At 35.6% G+C, this 25,502-nt stretch overlaps 1 protein-coding gene across 5 annotated transcripts in view; it reads right to left on the bottom strand.

Annotated features, from left to right (window-relative positions):
• Positions 1-7,068: 7,068 nt before the first annotated feature.
• The window catches only part of LOC110453608 (laccase-7-like), a 45,722-nt gene continuing 27,288 nt past the window's right edge, over positions 7,069-25,502 (bottom strand). For 4 of the 5 annotated variants that reach the window (XM_021502621.1, XM_021502624.1, XM_021502623.1 and 1 more), the window contains exons 8-11: positions 24,603-24,791; positions 12,070-12,217; positions 11,112-11,353; positions 7,069-7,708 (exon numbers count right to left, since the gene is read on the bottom strand). In XM_021502621.1, the coding sequence (XP_021358296.1) occupies positions 7,415-7,708; positions 11,112-11,353; positions 12,070-12,217; positions 24,603-24,791 (873 nt within the window). In that variant the 3' untranslated portion in view covers positions 7,069-7,414. Of the gene's footprint in view, positions 7,709-9,008; positions 9,079-11,111; positions 11,354-12,069; positions 12,218-24,602; positions 24,792-25,502 lie in introns of all 5 variants that reach the window. The other variant, XR_002463298.1, reaches the window with a different exon arrangement.

Below are 25,502 nucleotides of genomic sequence, written 5' to 3'. Positions count from 1 at the left end.
CCAACACTTTTGTTTTTTAACGCCTCTCATGACAGTATGTCACTTTTACTTGGCTTTGGTGATGAACGTTTGCCCAAGATCGGAAGGTTATGAGTTCTGTCCCCTGACCAAAATAAACCACAGTCCTTAAATGTATTACTCCATGCACTTTGGTTGACGCTCAAAATTTTATTGGTATTGGAAAGAACTGGTTTACCCGTTTTCAGTTCAGATGTATTTTGTGATCAGGTAGAGTTCAGTGCGGAGTGCCTTCTTGTTGTATTTCAGTAAGATCCGCGGTATCACACGGAGGCAAATACACCAACATGCCGCCTACAGTACACATACATACATAAAGGCATTAAAAGACCTTTGTTGTTAATGACACTAAACTCAATTTACTTACCAACCAACTCATTGATGTCAATCTCATTTTCTCTCTCATTTAGATGGCTATTTGAGTAGTAATCGAATTAAATAGATCTGCTGAGCACTAGAACAATGTATACCACTAGGGTTAAGTATTGGACAATGTTCAACTTTTTAAGTTTAAAACATAAAATAGATAAATGCATAAATAAATAAAAAAGTGTACAAGACTTGTAAATCTTACTCAATACAAACTTACAAATGACTCTGTTGCTGAACAAAAAACCTTAATTACAAGTAACAGCAATTTGTATCAAGTCTCTATTTCTCCTTTACTAGGTTAAGTATACACGAAACGGACAAATTCAGATTTGTGTAATACTTACATTCAAAACGAGAGATTATTTGTTAATGTTTCAGACATTAAAACGTGTTAAATATATCGCAAAGGGTTGTCTTATCTAACCGCCTATGTCAGGAAGGCGATGGGAATTCCATAAACTCAAGGATACGTCATACTAGCACTGCCGCCATTTTTAAGCGTCTACTCTATAACGGGTACACGACAATGGAGTCGAAATAAATGTAAGAAGGCTTAACAAACCTACTAGACCTGATTCAATGTGGGAACATCCGGGGCTTTTTAAGATGTTAAATACCAGGTATCTCGTGGGGAATCTTCTGCTCTCTCCTTCCTTGCCTGTTGTCAGAATGCATTGTTTTCTGTGATTTGGCCTACAGATCGTACGTTGTGTCCATTTAATTTCTTCTGTGTAGTTGATATGCAGTTGTCAGGTCATAATTTCGAATATTTCTAAAATTTCATGAACAACACAAAGCCGCCATGACCACCTAGATACTGATGAAATAGTACGTATGCTTGTGGACAAGACCTTTATCAGAGGGCTACGTTATCTACGGGTACACGTGACGACTGTAACGGTCATCTGTATCGTGTCAATCGGGAACCGTCGGCACTTTTCGTTTCTCGTTTACGAAAAGTGCCAGCGGTGTCCGATTGATCATCGTGTGTTAGCGACATAGGATATTGGTACTAAGCAATGGATGATAAAGCAAGCCGGACAAAAAGTTATATATTTTGTCGATATTTCCCTTATCCTTACATTAAGCATAGGGATGTATTTTATTCTTTCCAGAAGGAAGGGGTGTATTTTCTACTGCAAATAATATAACTGCTTTCATGATGTAAGACGAAAAAAATATCTACATCCCCTAAATTCTCTTCCAATTCTCCAGATATCTGTTTCAGGAAATACTTGAGAAGTCCATATACTGAAAACTGTTCATGACTGAGAGAATGAATCAGTTTTCGTTCTGCAGTCGCAAGTGATATCCTCCATTGTAGAAAAATGCCTGCAGAAGTTTTATTCCCTACAGGAACAACATGACAACCACTTTGTGCAATATTATGAATGAGTGCTTTGTCTTGCCATTTGTCAAGTCAATATGTGATATCTTTCTTAAATTTCATGAACAACACAAATCCACCATGACGACCTAGACATTGATAAAATAGGACTATGCTTGTGGACAAGCCCTTTATCAGAGGGCTACGTTGTCTACGTGTTCATGTGTGGACTGTAACGGTTTATCTGTTCAGCTTGACGTTATCTGTATCGTTTCAATCAGGAATCGTCGGCACTTTCCGTTTCTCTATTACAAGGCAAGGCTAAAAATGGGAAATACATTTGTTTTTAAAGACTTCTGCTCAAATTTACATTAAGGAATTTGTCCCTTTTTTTTAGCATGGTATATCCTTAAGCCAATGAAATAAAATGTTGCATGTATGAAAGAAAGGTGAGCGATATTGCTCTTTTTCAGGAGCAGTCGATTTCTCCCACAACCACCGTAGTTTCCCCACTCAAGACTCATTGGATCAAACCTGCTAGTGGGTAACCTCGACGTTATTTCATTGGTCAATCTTTGATTGATGACGTCACGTAACAATGCTCTTTTCGACGTCATTTTCTATTGTGACGTCATGCTCCACGGCATTTTTCCCCCATCGGAAACACACATGATGCATTTTCCAAAAGAAAAATGTTCCTTTTAAGATGAATACGAATATTGTGGGAGAAACAAGTCCCCAAACTCGTGATGATAAGTTATCACGTTTATCTAACTCTCGTTAGTTAATTTATTTTCAAATTGTAAAAGACACTCGGTAAACCACGTGTCTCGATACAGTTTGAAAATTAACTTACTCGCGTTAGATAAACATGATAACCATCCATCACTCGTTTCGGAACATCTATGTGTATGTTATGTGTAATACTAACTTGTTAAAATATAAGAAAAGGTAGATCTCCAGCTATAACCAGGTCTCTCTCTCTGTAGGCAAATGAGCATTTTTTATATTGATTTCGCAGCTTTGATTTCCTCGATGAATATGTTGAAGTAGTCTTGTGCAAAGTTCGCAATAATAGATCTCATGAAGTGTGTTAACTGATCATGTCCCCACAATAATCTTTCTAGCAAATTAAGTTAAGCGTACCTCATTTCATTTCATCATATTTTATTGAGTACACAGTAGGATTGAACAGCAGGCTAGGCCTATATAAGTTCTCTCCTTAGGTTGACATGACAAAGAAAACAGATGAATGAAATGGTTTGTAAGAAAATATTGATGCAAATCATATATAATAAGTGGCATAGACATATATATATATAGCAGATGGTATATGGGAGATAATTCCATGTATGTTTCAATTACATATAAATATTTAATTGATATTTTTAGCTATACAATGCTCATATTAAAAAGTCAATCATAATTAATTAGTAATAGGAAAGCAATGCCCTAATGATATATTAAACAGAGAAATTGCTACAATTGTTTTTTTGTTTTTTGTTTTGCAAGTCATTAGTTCCCCCTGTTCATCCCCTGCTGCTGTTGCATGAAGTAGTTAGAAGAATAGAACCATTTAGTATCAATATATATATCATTGGTAGGAGTGATAAAAAGTAAGGGATACAACAACATCAAAATATGACAAATAAAATGAGGCAATTCAGCTAGAAGATTTTGAAAATGTAGTATATATGTAAGATGTATTGCCAGTGTTATATGTGTAAATCTTTCATCTCGTCGAGTTCAGAAAAAAATAATCTCTAACGGCCTCTACCGTTCACATATCATCCACTCGAGAAGAATCCAGATTAAACCACAGAACACTAAGCATTCAAACTTAGCACATTTATGTTTTACTTTATTGCACCCATCAGTAAAAACAGCACACAAAGCTTAATCCCTTGGGTGTATAATATTAAAACATCAATGAATATATAACAATCAGTAGAATCACATAATGGTTTAAGGACAGTATTTTATCAGTTATGACTATATATAACAAAATTTAAAGATTGTTTTGATTAATTAAACAAGTCTTCTTGTGTTGTATATATATTTAAGAACACTATCAAGTATAGATTTATTTTCAGTAGTGTTTAACACAGTGCTTCCATTAAGAAGTGTTTTAGTATCAAGATTAACCGGACACACTTCAAAAATCTCATTTATTAAAGTTTGTCTCTCATCAGTATACATTGGACATTGTGAAAGATAATGTGTAGCAAATGAGCATTTTTTATATTGATTTCGCAGCTTTGATTTCCTCGATGAATATGTTGAAGTAGTCTTGTGCAAAGTTCGCAATAATAGATCTTATGAAGTGTGTTAACTGATCATGTCCTCACAATAATCTTTCTAGCAAATTAAGTTAAGCGTACCAAATAATGCCCTTGTATCTGGAAAGGCTTTAAGCACTGGCGAACATGTTCCATATTAACGTGACATGATTACTGCTGCAAATAAGCACAGGTACAACCATCGTACCTCCAGTGTGTCAGAAATGTTGGACCACCTAAAGCTGCGCCCTCTAGCAGATAGACGTAGAGATGCTCGTCTCACCATGCTTCATAACATTGTAAACCAGAAAGTCGCTATCGTAAAATCAGATAGATTAATCCCTACAGTTAGAAAATCCCGAACAAACCACCAGTTTTCGTATCAAACTCCCCACTCAAAAACCCAGACCAGCAAGGCATTATTCTTCCCTAGAACTATACCCGAGTAGAATAAACTCTCACCGGACATTATTTCGAGCCCCATAACGGAATTATTCAAATCAGCCCTCTGCGTCACTTTTCAAACGCAAATTAGACCATCTCGTATCTTTTAAAAACAATCTCTTTCCATGTTTCTCTCCTCGTCTGACATTTTATCTTCAAAATGTTGAAGTTGGTCAGTACCATTTAGAAGTAGAAGTAGAAATATGTTTTTAAACTCAGTAAATCTCAGAGAGATTTAAATGTGCAGTGTAACGAAATAATATTATTTACTCACAGAAATTAGAAATATGTTTAAAATTGCTTCGTTTAGCCGATATCCTCTCTGCAGGAGGTTGGGGGTGGGGTGTTGTAGTGACGGCAGGAGCATCGAACGTGCCTCACCGGCAAAAACAATACTCTACTGTACATGAAGGGCCAGTTGAGAGGCAGACAGATTATATCATCACTTCTGGATATCCATTAACATTTGTACTTCAACATGCTTGTCAAACAACTTTACATCAGGTCCCTCATGTCTTTGGTTATTTGAAATTAGTTAACTAGACATGCACTCTGAACATGCAGGTACATTCATTTTCAAAAAACAAATAAGATTAATATTGATTTTATCAGTGATATTCAGGTGTACTTAGTTTTTAAATTGCCTTTCAAACATTTGAGATACCTTATGCAGACACCCTTAATTTTTTTTAATCTGAAATAGTAACATCGTTTTTGCTACCATATTGTAATATTACAACTTAAAACAAAAGATGTAAGACCATTGGTGAACCAAATTTAAGACTCATTTTAAAACTTATACAATTTGCGTTTCCTTTTGGTTTTCTTAATTACACCAGTTTTACACAAACTGTGCAAGATAATTCTTATACGCAATACTAAAAACCAGGTCTGGGGTAAGATAATATGTAACTATATTGCAATCATTACTTAAATACAAAATTGTGTAATTAAACATTACAATAATTGTAATAATTACAATGAAAATGTACCTGTAACGCTGATAACTTCTGATTATTGATTGGTATTACTGTTTGTACTGTTTGCAGGTGTGGGAGGCTAACACTTTTAGCCAATTTAAACTGGCCAAGGACACACAACGAAATTTTAAGACAAAATAAAAAACATAGTTCAGACTTGATGTTTGAAAATTACATTTAAGACACATGTGAAGGTAAGTGTATTGTTTTACGTATTGATGTCCGAAAATAGAAAGCGGCTAGTATTTTACTGGCCGACTTACTCCTCCTCATGAAAGACCTCTTCTGGAGTTTTTCCAGTGATACCAACGATATTGAGAGAAAGGCCGACTAGTTTTGCTCCGTGTTGGCGCCATGTAACAGAAGTATTTTTTTTTCCCTTTTGAAAGGTTTTTTATTTGTAAAAAGTCTTAGACCCCAAACCGGCCAAAGGATTATCCTTGAACAACAGAATAATCATTCAGTAGAAACTGGGTTTTTTTCTGTTCGATATTTTGTGCTGTGTAATTGTTTGTTGGGCTGTTTTGTTAATCCGGTTATCTCCCACCGGCATTTTCTAGACCAACATACTGAACAACTATGATACACCGACACCAACACCTAGTTTAATTTACTCTCACTTTACTACAGAGGATCCGTTACAAGCAGTGGACCTTGTCAACTACCAAACATATCGCAGTGAGGACCGGAAACTACGTTTCAAGTAGCGGCATCAATCAAATTTGAATTTGTAACATAATAAAGAATATCTGGAATCGCCATCATCGTCAAAATGACTTCTGTAAAAACGTTACACTTTGAGATATCACCACCACTCTTCGTTCTTATCTTAAATCATGTCTGAATGATAGGGTTCATTTAAAACCTGGCGAAAGTAAACGCAAGTATCACTCTGCCAACAAAACCACACAACACTTACAAGAAAAGCAATTGTTTTCTCTGTTCAATAGAGTTGTTGATGATGATTTCAACAACGTATCTGTATTCCAATGGTGTGCAACTGTAAGCCGATTATTTCTATAGTATGAAGCCGACCTCATACACAGGCTATTTAAATTGAGACTAAATCTCACTTCATTAACAATCGGATATAAAGATAATAGTGGAATTTTAGAAAATTTGTGAACAGCATGCCGATTGATTTGTAATGATCTCTCCTTTCCTCAGCAGCAGCCTTATGTAGTCATATTGACTACCTTTGTCACTGTGATTGGTTCATCATTCAATAGGAATCGTGGTCGTTTGAAAATTCTGGCCCTTTTTAATTCGTACTACTTAAGCTCATTATTTTTTTAATTTTATTTTTTACAATTTTCTGGTAATATATTTACAGAGCTGGATTAACAAGGTAACACTAGGCACTCGATGTGCAAACTCCGTTCATACGTCTTTTGATTATCATTTAGTAACCATTAAAGTCAAAACCTAACTTTTGGTAAGGTTAAGCCAGATAGGATTCCAGGATATTATTTAGAACCAGTACCCAGTTCCATTATCGTCATCAACTTTAAGGATTTATTCGACGTAAAAGAAAATTGTTTTAACCGTGTTTAAAATAATAACTGATTTTCTTCCTGTCTAGGCATTTTTGCTATTTACAAATAAATAATATATATATAAATAAAAGAATCACACAAAACAAAATTAGTCTTACTATGTATTTTCAACAATAAATTTAATTCAAAATCAGCATTCTTAACCAAGAACAATGAAGCTGAAATATCATTTCCAACAAACTGCCGAGATGAAATCTGTGAGCAATTCAACAGCAACTACTTGGATGTGAACCATCTAACAATAGTGTCCCTTAATCCGTGGGACAAGGCGCGTGCTACTTGTGGCAAAGCGGGGCCGTGCTCCGATGACGTCAGACACGTACTGGTCAGCCCGATTTCCCTATGCAATGATGGCGTCTGCTCAAATGAAGAACAAGGACATAATGATTCCTTGTAAAATTTGGTCCAGGATCGTTTCCAAGACATCGACAGACGTAACTACCGTCTACCCGACGGATACAACAGGGGGTTCGTGGACAACACGCGGTCGGAGCGGTCCTCATGGTGATCGGTGCGTGCGTTACGGCCTGTACGTCTGGGTCGAACATCAAGTGATGGCGATGACGCGGCGCTGCTCTTGGTCCACTTCAAACCTCGTGGTCGCGTTGGGCGACCATTGCTGCCGGTAAGGAACATGTTGAACATCTGCATTCGCATGTTCTTAGCTGTAGCGTTCACACTAGACTGAGAGCTCAGATTTGGTTGCGGAGGGTTGAAGTTGGAGATATAGTGCTGAAAGACGGAAACTTAACGTTAATGAAGTAGGGGTAATAAGTACCAAACTAACAGGACATAAAAAGATATTGCGCCGTCACCAGTTAAAGGACAAGATAGATGCATATCACCTCCACCGTATGATTGGACATGAAATACTATTAACTACTTCCATAACCAAAAACGTTATGATAAAGTGTGCACATAAAGGGAAAGACTTCAGAGCAGAGTCCACGGATTTATCTCCTTTAGCAGTTTACAAATATTAGCGTAGTATACAAGTTAACATAGATACCGGAACAAGAACAACAGCAAGACCAATACCTATAAACAGCTACTGAACAAAACTTTTGCGTTGACCAATAACTCAACAGTTCAGAATACTAGAGCAATGAAGAATATCAAGGTGCATATTGCGGTATGTAAATATTTACTTTCTAATAACCTTCACACATGGCATATGGGAGACAAGTATCATGACATTCTAAATTGGCAAATTCTAATCTTGTAAAAACTTGACTTGAGAGAGCACGAGCATGTTTGATTATCTGCCTTTGCCCCCGTTGTGTGGTTCATTTGTCTGATACTATTTTGGCGATTTCTTAGTGAATTTCTATAAAAATATCGCTGAATCGTCACGGAAATCCACATATAACTCGAATGAAATTTAAATTCGAAAAAATCTTCTATTCGCAATCAGTAAATAGAAATATGCGCACGACATCTACCAATCCACGAGAGCGAGAAAAGACAAGAAAATCGGTAGAATAGACAACTCTAGAAACTAGGGTCAGTTCAGAATCGAGCTAAAGGCCTGATCCCCACCGATATTTCCCATTGGAGTCTATCACTTGTGCTTTTCACGGGGACTAATGACGTGTAGCTATCGACCTGTGCTTTTTAGGAATCATTGCAGGCTAATATAAACTACTATTTGGACTATGGCCTTTATTAATTTGGAATATATTCGAATAACAGATCAACTGCCATGTTTAATATGCGTGGAATCCTCTCATCCGCTACAGTGAAACTTAAGAGACACGAACATTGCTCACATTGGTCATAAGTGCCATTTCGATGGAAACAAACATAAACACAGCACCTAACATTTTTGGAGGGATGGCTATCTAACCGATGAAAGATATATTTCGAGTTATTATATGCACATTGTTGACTGGTGTTGATCCCTATCACTACGACAAGCACGCAACTACCACCATGTTATTCATTTCTGAGATTTAATACAAATCCATGGGATTGAAGTAAGTTGAGCTCAAAATTAATATGACCAAATGGTTATTTACTGTAAATAACTTACATGAATGGCCATGGTTAGTGATGTTGACGTCCAGTACCTCTTAGAATCTCCATGATCACGATGCAAATCACTGGTAAGGGAGACACAGATAATATATATAACTGTCCTACATCACTTCATGTGTAGATAGTGATGGACAAAAAGTTGTGAATGAAGTGAACACCATTCTCTTGTCTGGATATTGATGGTGGATGAAATATTGAATTCATTAGTTAACGTGCGCTCCACCCCATACTGTAGATTACTTATATTCGCGAACATTTTTTTTCCGCGAGAACTCACCTTCCTGCAATTAACTGCGAAGACTTTATTTCGCGATTCTTACCATGTCTTTGTCTTCGGTTATGTAATACTCGAGTTCTCGATCCATTTATAACGAGAAATTACGCGAAAATAAATATCAGGCAAAATCAAAGGTATCTACAGTATTTGAACCTAAATGAACTAATCGTACACTTTCACCATTGTTTAAGGTAAATGGTACCACCAAATTAAAATGTATTATTGATTTTGTCGAAATTTGAAAGTTAAAAAATGAAAAAAGCAGAACTTTTTTTGGACGATTATTACTGATGAAGTGGTGCCCTTTACCTTCAAACCATGCAATCTGCTATAGGATGAAATGATACACAACACGGCGATAAATGATGATACATTTAATATAGACAACACTACACAAGCCTGTTATCACGGCGCCAACAGAGTATAGCCTCTAAAAACACACAAATCAAGTATACTGAAAGCGTACTTATATTAGAGGATTCATATTTTTGCGCACTGGCGACAATGATTAACTCACACAAATCATGATTTAGAGCTATACATATCTTATACAGAAATATAATGTTATTATATTTATATAGTTCGTAAGCGGATATTATAATTTACCACTTTCAAAATAGCAAACAAATCGCTAAAATATTATCACCGCTTAAATAAGTACGTTTACAGTAATGTCATAACATTCAAATGATAAACATGTTTATATAGAAAAATTAACAAAAAATCAGTTCACAGAAGAAAAGTCTTTTCAATGGATTTCACGTTCAACAATGTATATAGTTGCACAGTAAAAAATAACGGATCTCCTAGCCAAAAAACGAACATTTTGAAGAACAATAGATTGTAGATATAAAAATAATAATGTATATAATATGAGCTGATAAATGGATTTCCGGTATATACATTTAACAGTAATCAACATATCGCGACAACTTGTCATTCGACATCAAATCGTAAAGATTCAATGTTTTGGGGATTTCATTTGATGAAAATAAAATATATGAAATAAACAAAGTAAACATTGTGATATTATCTGAATGCGAAAATCAGTGGTGGGATTTCATTTCAGTTTCCGTTCCGTTCTGGTCAATGATACGAGAGGAATCGTCATTGAGTAACTTGACACACACTACGCGAGATACCTGATCATTAACATTTGATGTGTATGTTACTGGAAGAAAGGCCAGAGAGATAAATTTAAGATATTCTGTATCTTATTAACAACTCTTCATCGATATGATATCAAGAGAAAAGATCGGAAAAATAAACGAATACAAAAATATCTTGTCTTATCAAAAGTCTGTGGCGCGCTCACATCGAGATGGACTATCGGAAAATAAATGTAAGTAAAAATATCTTGTCTTGTCAAAAGTTTGTATCGCGCTGTGAACAAGATAGGCGATCGAAAAAAAAGGTGCAGATATCTTATCAAGACATCAAGAAAGCCCATCGGACAATATATATTAAAACAGATATCATATCTATCAAAATGTCTTTGTAGCGGTTTAAACAAGATAGACGACCGGAATATATACAAGTTCAGATTTCTGGTCTTAAATATGTTGTGTCGCGCTTTAAACAAGATAGACGATCGGAATATATACAAGTTCAAATTTTTGGTCTTGTATAATATGTAGTGTCGTGCTTTAAACAAGATAGACGATATGCATATATACAAGTTCGGATTTCTGGTGTTTATATGTCTGTCCCGCTATGAACAGGTCAGACGATCGACAAATATAAATGTTAGTGTCTTTTCTATCCATAAATCTGTGTCGCACTATTTACAAGAGATAAAATGAGGGAAATAAAGATAAGTACTGGCTGGACGGAAGAGCCATAGTAGGAATTCGCTACGTCAGTTCCCATGACCAGAGGGTAGGCTGTGGACTGCTGGCCACATTCAGGGTACTCCTCCATCTGCTGGGTTTCCGGTGTCCAGTCCCCGCAGCGTGGGAAATTCCTAGGGGGCGCTGGCATCTGCTCCACCTCGCCCACCTGGATGACGACACTCATACCCATCGCCATGTGGAAGGCGATGTGGCAATGAAGCAGCCAGAATCCTGCACATACAGATCAAACCGACTTGCATGCAATTGCGTATGTACCCATTGACTTCAGGTTTATGTACTTTAGAGAAATGTAGATATTTAAAATGGAAAATACACCGACAAGGTTCCACATTGAATAGGTGTACTAAAAGAAAGATATGGGAATTCAAACGGGCGAATAATAGTACTCAAAAGGCTCTCACCTTGTTTTCATAGACATTAAGATAGATGTGGGTATTCCCACTGGTGAATACTCAAAAAAGGATATAATATCGTTTTGAAATACTTATTTAAACTGGATAGGATATTCTTAAAGAGAAATGTGAGTATTCAACCTGGTGAATACTCAAAAGATTCTCACATCATTTTGATTTACTGAAAGATATATACTCAAAGAAAGATGTAGGTATTCAATTGGTAACATCTGAAATATCTTGCATAATAACAACTTATATGTAGTCACAAACACAATGTGATGACGTCTTTTCTTCATGACGAAAGATAGCTCCATACAACATGAATTTCTACATTGTTAGATAACGAGGATTTTAAACGAGTTTCCATCACATATGTTAATTAAACGAGCTTCAGGTTCATTGGCAGAATGTTTGAAAGTATCCTACGACATGGTCCCTTCTAAATCCAAAGCAACAAATTCAAAGCTTTAAATTAAAGATCAATTGTTTTAAAGAATACGCTTTTAAGACAATGTTTAACATGCATTGTACCTGGGTTTTTGGCGTGGAACCTGACAATGGTATAACCTCCATCCGGGACATTCACGGTATCCTTGGTGATTGGCCTGTCCAGGTTCCTGCTGATAAGCCCAATCCGGTCACGCATCTTCACGTACTCAACACTTGTGGAGGTGTTCAGCTTCAAAAACAAGACAATAAGACACGATCTAATAGGTACTTGAAACACATAAATATTATTTTAACCATTAAGGCTTTTGAAGAGTATAAGAAAATAAGGACACAGTTACACCAATACAATAACTCATTAGCATACTCTGATTTCGATGCAGTAAAAATGTATCAGAATTTCTGAGACACTGAGAATTTGCTGTGGTTAACGTTTTTCGGTCAATAATTTTTGACAAGATTTATTTGCAATGAAACAAAATGTAAGTCTATCAATCATATATTTTCCATATAAAGAATATGTTAACTCCTCTATATTTTATCTGTTTGAAAAGTCATAAATCTTGGTGACAGTCAACTTGTTTTTGTGGTTAAACGTTTCCATTATTTATCGTTGATACACGCGATAAAAACCAAATATGCTAATGAAATATACATTTGTATCAAAATAAAAACCGGGAGAAATTAATTTTAACACAGAAACGTTACCTTAAATAAATTTCTTTTTAGAATGATTGATGGTATATAGAACAGCTATTAGATGGCTAAGTCAACGCGATTCTCTTATATGCACAAAACCAAGAGGTAGGACATATGAATACATTCACCTGTTTACATAAGATTAATCACCACGTAGTGGCAGGGCAATATTGCATATTCTACAACTTCGGAGATGCAACGGCACATTTCATTGGTTAACCATAATTAAGTAAAGATATTTACCTACAGCTGTCCGTTATTAAGCAGTAACCGTCAATTATTGTGTTTTATAATGGACAGCTGCTGGCCTAATAATGGACAGTTGCAGGTATCAAATCAAAGTCCCGAAAGACATGGGGATATCGCGAGTAAACATAACGATTAGGGATGTCATTAATAGGAACCTTACGACAGAGGCAACCTTTATTGGACGTATACACTGTGAGGGAAGCTTTACACGTACCCTCCCAAACGCAGGAACAGGAACATAAAGATGTTTGCCCTGCAAACCACATAGGCTTTTGTCGCTAATGCTTGAATATATTGTTGTCCCAGCAAGCTTTTTTTGACATGTCAGGAAAACTGATTGATCAAGGCAGTACATCCACACATAACTCTTCTCCTTATTAATACTAGCTCTACTGGTTGAACATAATTTCGCTTGGTTAATTAAGTTACAAACTTGATAACATAAAATCACAGAGTGACAGAAGAGAATTTGATTGAATGCTATAGGCCTGATCTGATAATAAGTGAAGATGGGCTTTTTAGATCAATCGTGAGAAAACATAAGTAAGAATGTAGTCTATTTGTGGGTGAAAATTCCATTTTTCAGCTATTCGTAGCTTCTGTCAATTTAGAGGTCGGGTTCCCATAGATTGAAAAAACAGTTAGGTTCCAGTAGATTTTAAATCTTTTAAATCTACTATTTATTTACATTATTTTGATCTGAACCAGATACATGTAACCATACATCAATGTTTAAATTTAAAAGCTCATTGAAATATCACCGATAGTTCTATTCAATGAAGAAACTAGAAAAAAAGCATGTCTACCAAAAGCCAATAGAAAAACTCCGGTATAAAAAATTAGCAAAGGCCCATATCGCTTTAGATAGTGGGACACGAGACCCGAATTAAAAATTCGACACTCCTACTTCCCAAGATACATTAAAACTTTAGCAAGTTTGGTCAACGTAGGTGAAACTAGAACACTGACAGGTCAGTAAAGGCCCCGTCTTGTGGCAATATATCCCCCATAATCATCAAGAAGCAATCTACCCATAAAGCTGAGCTTGACGTTTGACATTTGGACTTCAAAAAAAATTGCAAGGAAGCAAAATCAACATTTTACATGTTTTTTGATGCGAGTCTTGTTTCCTTCCACTTCCATATTTGCTGGGCTACATAAATGTAAGTACCGGTGCAATATTCATTTGTTAGCTTTGATTTGTTTTATTTCACCTTAAATACCCCCTCCATCAAGAGCCAGGGTCAAAGTAGGAGATCAACTTTGTCTTTGACCTTTGGACCCAAATGACCTTGACCTTTAACCAAGTGACCCTGATTTTTAGTCAGTTGACTCATTCTTCAATACCGACCAACTTTGCTTCATAATATCATAACAAAATGTTAATCAGTGAAAAATACCAAACTTGACCTTGACCTTGAATCTTTGGAACCCGTAACCTGGATTTTTTATCAGTTGACTCCGTGTTAAGTTCTGAACAACTTTGCTTCATAATAACATACAAAAAAAAATTCATCAGTAAAAAGATACAATATTTGACCTTGCAATTGCCCCAGTGACCTTGACCTTAAGTCAGTTGACTCCTTGTTAAATTCCAACCAACTTTGCTTCATAATATCATAACAAAATGTTCATTAGTGAAAAGATTTTTAAAAAAAAATGACCTTGACCTTTGACCAAAAGACTCCTTGTGTAATTCCGACACACATTGCTTATAAGTGTCATAACAAAATGTTTCTCAGGGAAAAGATACAAAATTTGACCTCAACCTTTGACCCAGTGACCTTGACCTTAGATCAATTGACACCCTGTTTAATACTGACCAACATTGCTTCAAAGTGTCAAAACAAAATGATCACCAGTGAAAAGATACAAAATGTTATCTTCACATTTGACCCAGTGACCTTTGGTCTTTGGTCAACTGGCTCCTTGTTTAATTCCGACCAACTTTGCTTCAAAGTGTCATAACAAAATGTTCCCCAGTGAAAAAGATACGGAATTTGACCTTAACCTTTGACCCAGTCACCTTGACCTTAAGTCAGTTGATTCTCCGTTAAATTCCAACCAACTTTGCTTCATAATGTCATAACAAAATGTTCATCAGGGAAAAGAAACCATATTTGACCTTGACCTTTGACCCAGTGACCTTGACCTTTGGTCAGTTGATACCTTGTTTGATTGTGACGAATGGACGGATGCATTCGTATAGGGCACTTGCATCTTCGATGCGGGGCCCTAATAACATGCCGTTGGCAAACTTCGGTATATAAATGAAACAAAGGGCCATAGTTCTGTATATAGTGATGCACTGCACACCTTCTGTGGGTGATGCAGGTATACTTGTTTGATATCTTTAACTGTTTGAAATGTACGGGCCGGACAAGAATTTTACTGAAAATATGCACTTATTTGACCTTTGACCTTGATGTGAAGGCCACAGTGACCTAACTCCAGTGCACTGCACACCTCCTGTGAGTGATGTTTGCATACCTGAAGTTTCATCAAGATATCTTTAACGGTTTATTCATTATTCATTCGAAGGAGAGACATAATAACTTACTATTATGTCTAACTTAATTGAGGAAACAAATCTTTTGAGAACAATTTTATCCAACAGACTTACGTGATGGAACAGTCAAGTCTACTTTAATTCGGGGATAATCCGTCATATCTTCATACACATTAATCCATACTAAGTATAATCGATCCAATAAACACTTCCCTGGGATGATAAATCTATGTTACGATTATATAACTCTTTAATGGAAACGACATAATTTTACTACTGCGGCCAGCGCTGATTCAGTTGTTGATTAAGGTTTTGACTTTTAAGTGCAATAGTAAACCATAATAAACACAGAAATGTGTCTATTATTAATACAAAACCCTGTTTTAAGTAGATTCTATGAGAGAGTAGACTAATGTCGGCCCTTCAGACCTCGAAAGGCTCATTCTCTCACAGAGTAAATAGCGTTTGGCCTTTCTCTTTTCATGTTGCATGTTCCAACACAATTCAAATAGTCTTAAATGTGTTGTTAGAGTGAAAATCGCGAATACGTATTATTCCACAAACTTGAGCGATTCAAATAATTTGGCTCTTTGAAAATTTGATTTAAATATAACAGATCAAAATGTTCACAGAGTGAACAAATTAAATTTAACACTTAGAAAAACAACTGCTAGCACTTTCCAAATGATTGATAGATAGGTTTTGTCAATTTTTACACATACATATTGCATACACTGCAATCAACAGGTTTTTGTCGAGCATGAATCATATTGTAATTATGCGTGCGTCTAGACCACGTTAAACGTTGCAACTGGAGTATTATTACTACTGGCGCTAGTCATACAAAGCTAGCTGTGAATCGCCGTCTCATGTTTAAACTGAGGTTACACTAAGATAAATAATATTTTGATAGTAGTTCTTGTTGCTTATTTTTGACACTCTGCTTTCCAGATCATCTCTTTTTAATGGAACAACTCAAATGACAACTGTAACAACTAAAATACTGTTGAATTGCATACAAGCACGAACGTGAGTTTTTTTCCGATTGACGTTCCGCCGTTTGCAGAAAACTCCTTTTCAGCCGAAACCAACTGATTCATCAATTGATTCACAGAATCTTTAAATGCTACAGAAACATAAAGAAACATTCTAAAAATTGTGTAGAGGGATTCAAATGTAATCTGAACATGTGTATAAGTAACTGGGTTACATACCACCCTAACTGTTAAAAATTAGTATCTCAATCCTCATTTAACCGATGCTAAGTAGTTGAGGCAACTGGTTAGGTTGTTTCCCAGTAAGGAATTTACATAGGTATCGTAGAGTGATCTATTCCGTCTTTGCGTATTGCAGAGTTATCTTCTCTTGGGAGCATGTATTGATTGTTACGTCATTGGTTTGTGTGAGAAAATTACGTCGTTTTCTCAAAAATTGATGACGTTACTCTCACAAACAAGTGACGTAACAATCAATACCTGCTCCCAAGAGAAGATAACTCTGCAATACGCAAAGACGGAATAGACGGGGGCCAAACACAGGAAACCTACAACAGCATGTGAAGAACCACAATCTAATAAACGCAAAAAAAGATGGTTTTTAGTTAGGTAATTCACTGTTAATAGTATGGGATGGTGTTTGGTTAGGTAATTAACTGTTAATAGTATGGGATGGTTTATAGTTAGGTAATTAACTGTTAATAGTATGGGATGGTTTTTAGTTAGGTAATTCACTGTTAATAGTATGGGATGGTTTTTAGTTAGGTAATTCACTGTCAATAGCATGGGATGGTTTTTAGTTAGGTAATTAACTGTTAATAGTATGGGATGGTTTTTAGTTAGGTAATTCACTGTTAATAGTATGGGATGGTTTTTAGTTAGGTAATTCACTGTTAATAGTATGGGATGGTTTTTAGTTAGGTAATTCACTGTTAATAGTATGGGATGGTTTTTAGTTAGGTAATTCACTGTTAATAGTATGGGATGGTTTTTAGTTAGGTAATTCACTGTTAATAGTATGGGATGGTTTTTAGTTAGGTAATTCACTGTTAATAGTATGGGATGGTTTTTAGTTAGGTAATTCACTGTTAATAGTATGGGATGGTTTTTAGTTAGGTAATTCACTGTTAATAGTATGGGATGGTTTTTAGTTAGGTAATTCACTGTTAATAGTATGGGATGGTTTTTAGTTAGGTAATTCACTGTTAATAGTATGGGATGGTTTTTAGTTAGGTAATTCACTGTTAATAGTATGGGATGGTTTTTAGTTAGGTAATTCACTGTTAAAAGTATGGGATGGTTTTTAGTTAGGTAATTCACTGTTAATAGTATGGGATGGTTTATAGTTAGGTAATTCACTGTTAATAGTATGGGATGGTTTTTAGTTAGGTAAATCACTGTTAATAGTATGGGATGGTTTATAGTTAGGTAATTAACTGTTAATAGTATGGGATGGTCAGCTTTCGTAAGGAGTAAAGGTTAAATGAAAATAAATATTTAACCGGAGTTTAGCAGTACGGTAATCACAAGCTAATAAATAAAGGAACAGTGATTAAAGAAATATTTATTGGCTAGAGGAACAGTGATTAAAGAAATATTTAGTGGCTAGAGGAACAGTGATTAAAGAAATACTTAGTGGCTAGAGGAACAGTGATTAAAGAAATACTTAGTGGCTAGAGGAACAGTGATTAAAGAAATACTTAGTGGCTAGAGGAACAGTGATTAAAGAAATACTTAGTGGCTAGAGGAACAGTGATTAAAGAAATACTTAGTGGCTAGAGGAACAGTGATTAAAGAAATACTTAGTGGCTAGAGGAACAGTGATTAAAGAAATACTTAGTGGCTAGAGGAACAGTGATTAAAGAAATACTTAGTGGCTAGAGGAACAGTGATTAAAGAAATACTTAGTGGCTAGAGGAACAGTGATTAAAGAAATACTTAGTGGCTAGAGGAACAGTGATTAAAGAAATACTTAGTGGCTAGAGGAACAGTGATTAAAGAAATACTTAGTGGCTAGAGGAACAGTGATTAAAGAAATACTTAGTGGCTAGAGGAACAGTGATTAAAGAAATACTTAGTGGCTAGAGGAACAGTGATTAAAGAAATACTTAGTGGCTAGAGGAACAGTGATTAAAGAAATACTTAGTGGCTAGAGGAACAGTGATTAAAGAAATACTTAGTGGCTAGAGGAACAGTGATTAAAGAAATACTTAGTGGCTAGAGGAACAGTGATTAAAGAAATACTTAGTGGCTAGAGGAACAGTGATTAAAGAAATACTTAGTGGCTAGAGGAACAGTGATTAAAGAAATACTTAGTGGCTAGAGGAACAGTGATTAAAGAAATACTTAGTGGCTAGAGGAACAGTGATTAAAGAAATACTTAGTGGCTAGAGGAACAGTGATTAAAGAAATACTTAGTGGCTAGAGGAACAGTGATTAAAGAAATACTTAGTGGCTAGAGGAACAGTGATTAAAGAAATACTTAGTGGCTAGAGGAACAGTGATTAAAGAAATACTTAGTGGCTAGAGGAACAGTGATTAAAGAAATACTTAGTGGCTAGAGGAACAGTGATTAAAGAAATACTTAGTGGCTAGAGGAACAGTGATTAAAGAAATACTTAGTGGCTAGAGGAACAGTGATTAAAGAAATACTTAGTGGCTAGAGGAACAGTGATTAAAGAAATACTTAGTGGCTAGAGGAACAGTGATTAAAGAAATACTTAGTGGCTAGAGGAACAGTGATTAAAGAAATACTTAGTGGCTAGAGGAACAGTGATTAAAGAAATACTTAGTGGCTAGAGGAACAGTGATTAAAGAAATACTTAGTGGCTAGAGGAACAGTGATTAAAGAAATACTTAGTGGCTAGAGGAACAGTGATTAAAGAAATACTTAGTGGCTAGAGGAACAGTGATTAAAGAAATACTTAGTGGCTAGAGGAACAGTGATTAAAGAAATACTTAGTGGCTAGAGGAACAGTGATTAAAGAAATACTTAGTGGCTAGAGGAACAGTGATTAAAGAAATACTTAGTGGCTAGAGGAACAGTGATTAAAGAAATACTTAGTGGCTAGAGGAACAGTGATTAAAGAAATACTTAGTGGCTAGAGGAACAGTGATTAAAGAAATACTTAGTGGCTAGAGGAACAGTGATTAAAGAAATACTTAGTGGCTAGAGGAACAGTGATTAAAGAAATACTTAGTGGCTAGAGGAACAGTGATTAAAGAAATACATAGTGGCTAGAGGAACAGTGATTAAAGAAATACTTAGTGGCTACAGGTACAGTGATTAAGTAAATACTTATAGGCTAGAGGAACAGTGATTAAAGAAATACTTAGTGGCTTGAGGAACAGTGATTAAAGAAATACTTCGTGGCTAGAGGAACAGTGATTAATGAAATACTTCGTGGCTACAGGTACAGTGATTAAATATATACTTAGTGGCTGGAGGAACAGTGATTACAGAAATTCTTAGTGGCTAGAGGAACAGTGATTAAAGAAATACTTCGTGGCTACAGGTACAGTGATTAAAGAAATACTTAGTGGTTAGAGGAACAGTGATTAAATATATACTTAGTGGGTAGAGGTAGAGTGATTAAATATATACTTAGTGGCTAATGGAACAGTGATTAAAGAAATACTTAGTGGCTAGAGGAACAGTGATTAAAGAAAAACTTAGTGGTTAGAGGAACAGTGATTAAAGAAATACTTAGTGGCTAGAGGAACAGTGATTAAATAAATACTTAGTGGCTAGAGGTACAGTGATTAAAGTAATACTTAGTGGCCAGAGGTACAGTGATTAAATAAATAATTAGTGGTTAGAGGAACAGTGATTAAAGAAATTCTTAGTGGCTAGAGGAACAGTGATTAAAGTAATACTTATGGCTACAGGTACAGTGATTAAATAAATACTTAGAGGCTAGAGGTACAGTGATTAAAGTAAGACTTAGTGGCCAGAGGTACAGTGATTAAATAAATAATTAGTGGTTAGAGGAACAGTGATTAAATATATACTTAGAGGCTAGCGGAACAGTGATTAAAGAAATACTTAGTGGCTAGAGGAACAGTGATTAAATAAATCCTTCGTGGCTACAGGTACAGTGGTTAAATATATACTTAGTGGCTAGAGGAACAGTGATTAAAGAAATACTTAGTGGCTAGAGGAACAGTGATTAAAGTAATACTTAGTGGCTACAGGTACAGTGATAAAATAAATACTAAGTGGCTAGAGGAACAGTGATTAAATATATACTTAGTGGCTAGAGAAACAGTGATTAAAGAAATTCTTAGTGGCTAGAGGAACAGTGATTAAAGAAATACTTCGTGGCTACAGGTACAGTGATTAAAGAAATATTTAGTGGCTAGAGGTACAGTGATTAAAGAAATACATAATGGCAACAGGTACAGTGATTAAATATATACTTAGTGGCTAGAGGAACAGTGATTAAGGAAATACTTATAGGCTAGAGGAACAGTGATTAAAGAAATACTTAGTGGCTAGAGGAACAGTGATTAAAGAAATACTTAGTGGCTAGAGGAACAGTGATTAAGGAAATACTTATAGGCTAGAGGAACAGTGATTAAGGAAATACTTATAGGCTAGAGGAACAGTGATTAAGGAATAGTGATTAAATTAATAAGTGGCTAGAGGAACAGTGATTAAATTAACAAGTGGCTAGAGGAACAGTGATTAAATTAACAAGTGGCTAGAGGAACAGTGATTAAATTAATAAGTGTTGAGAGGAACAGTGATTATATTAATAAGTGGCTAGAGGAACAGTGTTTAATAATTAGCGGTTAGAGAAACAGTGATTAAGTTAATAATTAGTGGTTAGAAGCAATTAAGTAAATGATAGGTAGAAAGTAGTTAAATGTATATAAATCAGCGATAAGTAGTAAAAGCCATTTGTTTGACAAGACTGGTGTTTTACAACAGTAGTGTTCCACACGTAATTAAGTTTGAGTGAGTGGTTACGTGTTGACAAGTTATGTGTTTACATGGTGTCAATATATCAGGTCACAGGGAGGACCATCTATCATCTCTCCCTACACTAAACACAGTATTAGCATATTGTCTTACGTTGCATAACATGACAGAGCTGCGGTTTATCACTGGCAACGAAAACCTTCATTCAAAATATCGTTTTAACGAATTCAAAATATGTATATCATGGATAATCTTTCAGTGTTAGTATATTATTCATGTTTTCATGTATATATATTACATATATTTATAGATATACAGGTATTATTTTTTAAATATTATAATTATACATTTATTATCAAGTATTCATTTTAGTATTTAGTATCATTTCGTATTTATCCCTATATATTATCTGCTTAGATAGCTCCCGACATATTGTAACATTATCTGAGATTGTTCGCTGAAAGTACCCTTCGGCTCCCGGTCAACCGAAGGGGCATCCTTTCATATCAGAATATGAATTCAGAATTCTCCGTTTTCTTTTTCATCACCTCGAGTAGATCCATGTTTATGGTTTCTATTTCTCCGTCATATTTTGTGATATGTAATTGTGTTTATATTTGTGTCTTACTAAAGATGAATAATGCCCCGAAAAGTTGAAAAAATGCCTCGGTATGTACTGTCGCTTTTAATTCTATACTTCTATCATCTCTATTTATTTCAGTAAAACGCATCCTACGAACGTTTTGTTTGTTCGGACCCAGCGCCCATATTGTCGTTATAACTTATGAGACCTATAAATATAGACACTTTATATAATGATCATCCTTTACACGTTGTCACGAGTTGGCTTGGCTTGTCATAAGTACGTTGTCACAACATATATCAAAGTTATCCAAATTACCTTAGTTCACACGAAAATAGACGTCAAAACAATTTTTCATAACATATCTTCTTTTCTATGCCTCATGAGGAATTTACTTATAAATGTTTAACATCGTGAAATTAACAATAACATCTATAAGTTGCTTGCTTAATGTATTTGAATTTGCAAATTAACTGATAACGACACGAGGTTTAATGACAGTTGAATAATCAAGATCAAACCATCCATCACGAGTTTTGGGTTTCCCCCAGGGATTCTTTCATAATCTGAAATGCTTAAATCTGGAAAATCATCTTTTTATTGAAATATATGATTCCTATTTTCGGTCTGGGAAACAACTGCTCTGAATCATGTCGCCAAAATTGAAAATGCCGGAGCAAAGCATTGTTAAGTGTCGTCATAATTATAAGACAAGCCACTGAAATAATTCCAGTTTGTGTTACAACAATGGTTTAAGATTCAGGGATGGAGAAAAACTTGTTAAGCGAGAAAAGTGATTTACCATTGGACATGAAATTATCAAATGGGTGCAAAGTTTCATAACTAACCGGAAACAGCGAGTATCGGTAAACGGAGAAATGTCAAAATGGATGGAGGTAACAAGTGGTATCCCCCAGGGAAGCGTTTTAGGGCCGACTCTCTTTGTAATTTATATCAATGACCTTCCTGAATCTATTAAAGCAACAATGTACTTGTTCGCAGATGATACTAAAATTTACAATTATAACGATAATATAAATCTACAGGATGATCTAGATCAACTCCAAAAATGGTCAGATCAATGGCTTTTAAAATTCCAAACGGACAAATGCAAAGTTTTGCAATTAGGAAAGAACGCAAATAACAGGGCTCTACATTTATACAAAGACACATTTAACGGAAGAGTCGAGATCACACTAAAGAACATATAGGCATTATGCCTGCGTCCAGTATTATTATTATTATGAAAATATGTAAGGAGCCAAATTTGCATCCCCAATAATATCACTGTTTCTACTAAAGTTCTTAAGGGATCCCCTGTACCTCTACCAAACACTAACTATGTACTGGAAACAAACGGCATGACTACACATCTGGTAAGTCTTTCTGAAAATAAAACCACATCTAATGGGACTTTTCTGGAATATAATTGAGAAATAATGAAAAAACAACACCCCGGATTTGATTGTAAAACTAGACTTAGATTCGAACCCTGGACTTCTAATCGACTGAGCTACCTGGTCAACGGAGGTTTCCAGACCCAACTGTATTACTGATATATCCAAAACGAAATTAAGTGTTGGCTTCTGTATGTAGGAAAAACTACAGTCAGCAGGACAGGAACCCTTTAAGTTTGATAAAAAATACTAATAATATCCGGCAAAACCTTCATGTGTAATTTATAATTAGATAATGAAAACGTTAAAAAATCAAGCTAAGAACATCTCCATGAATCAAACATATACAATGTTGCTGTTACGCAATAGATAAAAAAAACACAATTGCCATAGCCGGATATCTAAATTAAAGTTATAGTTAAAATTATGAATATAAAGGCGATTTATCAGACCTGATATTAGCTTCTTGGACATTTCATTTATCAATTCAGATGATGACTAAGACCAATTGCACCACGATGAGTAAGTAAAAGTTGAAAGCAGGTCAACGAAAACGACGCTCAAATGCATATGTCAACCCAAATATACCACAACACACAGCTGGTTGCCAATAAATGTCACTAAGGCGACAAGTGATTGACATTCACTCTAGAACACAACTTGCATCATCTGTTAATGTTTGTTTATAAACATCCGGTTTGATCTATGCTAAGTTATACCTTTTGACAATACTGAAGTTTGTGATGTATTGCCTCTACCGTAAAAAGAATAATTTACAATTCTTAAAATGCAAATGCAAAATCAGAACAGGAAAGATGATACGTGAAGTCAGTCTGTACCTAAGGACACCAAACCACAGGGAGTAACTACTCAAATATCCAAAAGGCGGTACCAGTCGATTCAGATAGGTCACTTTTTCTGTAATATTTGTTTCACGCGTGCAGTTCTCTAAATTCAAATACAGGAAAGTATAAATCGGTCACCAATGATTTGTGACGTTTAATGTTTAAGCATTTAATAGATAGTTTCCAAACTTGTTCCCATTTTAAATCTTATTTCTTCCAAATTTGCGTCCTCCGTTTTTTAAATGACTTTATACACAGAACAATTTTCCGTCTAGATATCTTGAAATGCTTTCCCCTTCTGCTTTGTTGAAAATTCAAGACCGTCTCGGCACTCGGATAAACGGAGCAAACATAACCGTGCATACAAAACAAAAACTACATTGAATTCTTAAGTATGGCATACTTCATATAGTTACCTTTTCCATAGCTACGACCCTAAAGCTATGTCCATGAAGATGCATGGGGTGACTGTTGTCCAGGTGTTTACCCTCATCAATCAGAACGAGCTCCACGACCTCGCCGACCTTGACCTTCAGTCGGTGAGTGCACTCACACAGCTGCGTCTTGCAGTCCACAAGGAAATCGTTTTTGTCACAGAAATATTGCTGCAGGGAAAACAACAAGGAAGTTAGTTTAAATGTTTGTTACGTTAAAGTTCGTTCAACAAAACAAAATGCTGAAGAATAATAGAACGACCGTGCATTTCGGGGAGGTTGTTCTGTTGGTAGTCTGATAAACAATCGAACCGTCTTTACAAAAACACGAAGGTATAGTACAGACCGAAACAATATATCGAGAGAAAACGTCATAAAAAGGCACAGGGACTATTTTTGGTGAAAATATACATGAAAGGGATATTGTCGGAGAGAAGCAAGTGGATGAGTTTGTGATGATGATATTTTACATCGTCTTCAGATTGGTAAATGCATCATCAACTGAGCCTTTTCCTATAGTGATTGAAGCCTGTGTTTTTAGGTCACCTGAGACAAAGTCTTAAGTGACCTATTGCGATCGCCTTTTGTCCGGCGTCGTCCGTCGTCCGTCGTGCGTCCGTAAACAATTTACATTTTCGACTTCTTCTCCAAAACCCCTAAACCAATTTCAATGAAATTTTGCAGGAACCTTCCATGGACAAAGGTCAACAAAAATGGTGTCCGGTTTAGTCCCAAGCCCCCAGGGGCCTGAGGAAAGGGGCCAAAAAGAGTCAAATTGATTAAAATTTCAAAAATCTTCTTCTCAAGACCCAGATATGGTAGAATCAAATACTCTTCATAGATGGAAGGGTCTTAAGGTGCTTTACCAAAATTGTGAATTTC

This window comes from Mizuhopecten yessoensis, unplaced genomic scaffold, assembly GCF_002113885.1.
Source record: "Mizuhopecten yessoensis strain PY_sf001 unplaced genomic scaffold, ASM211388v2 scaffold7473, whole genome shotgun sequence".
In the NCBI taxonomy this organism is placed as follows: domain Eukaryota; kingdom Metazoa; phylum Mollusca; class Bivalvia; order Pectinida; family Pectinidae; genus Mizuhopecten; species Mizuhopecten yessoensis.
Note: the sequence above shows the minus strand (reverse complement) of the source record. Positions and strands in the feature narration are given on the sequence as shown.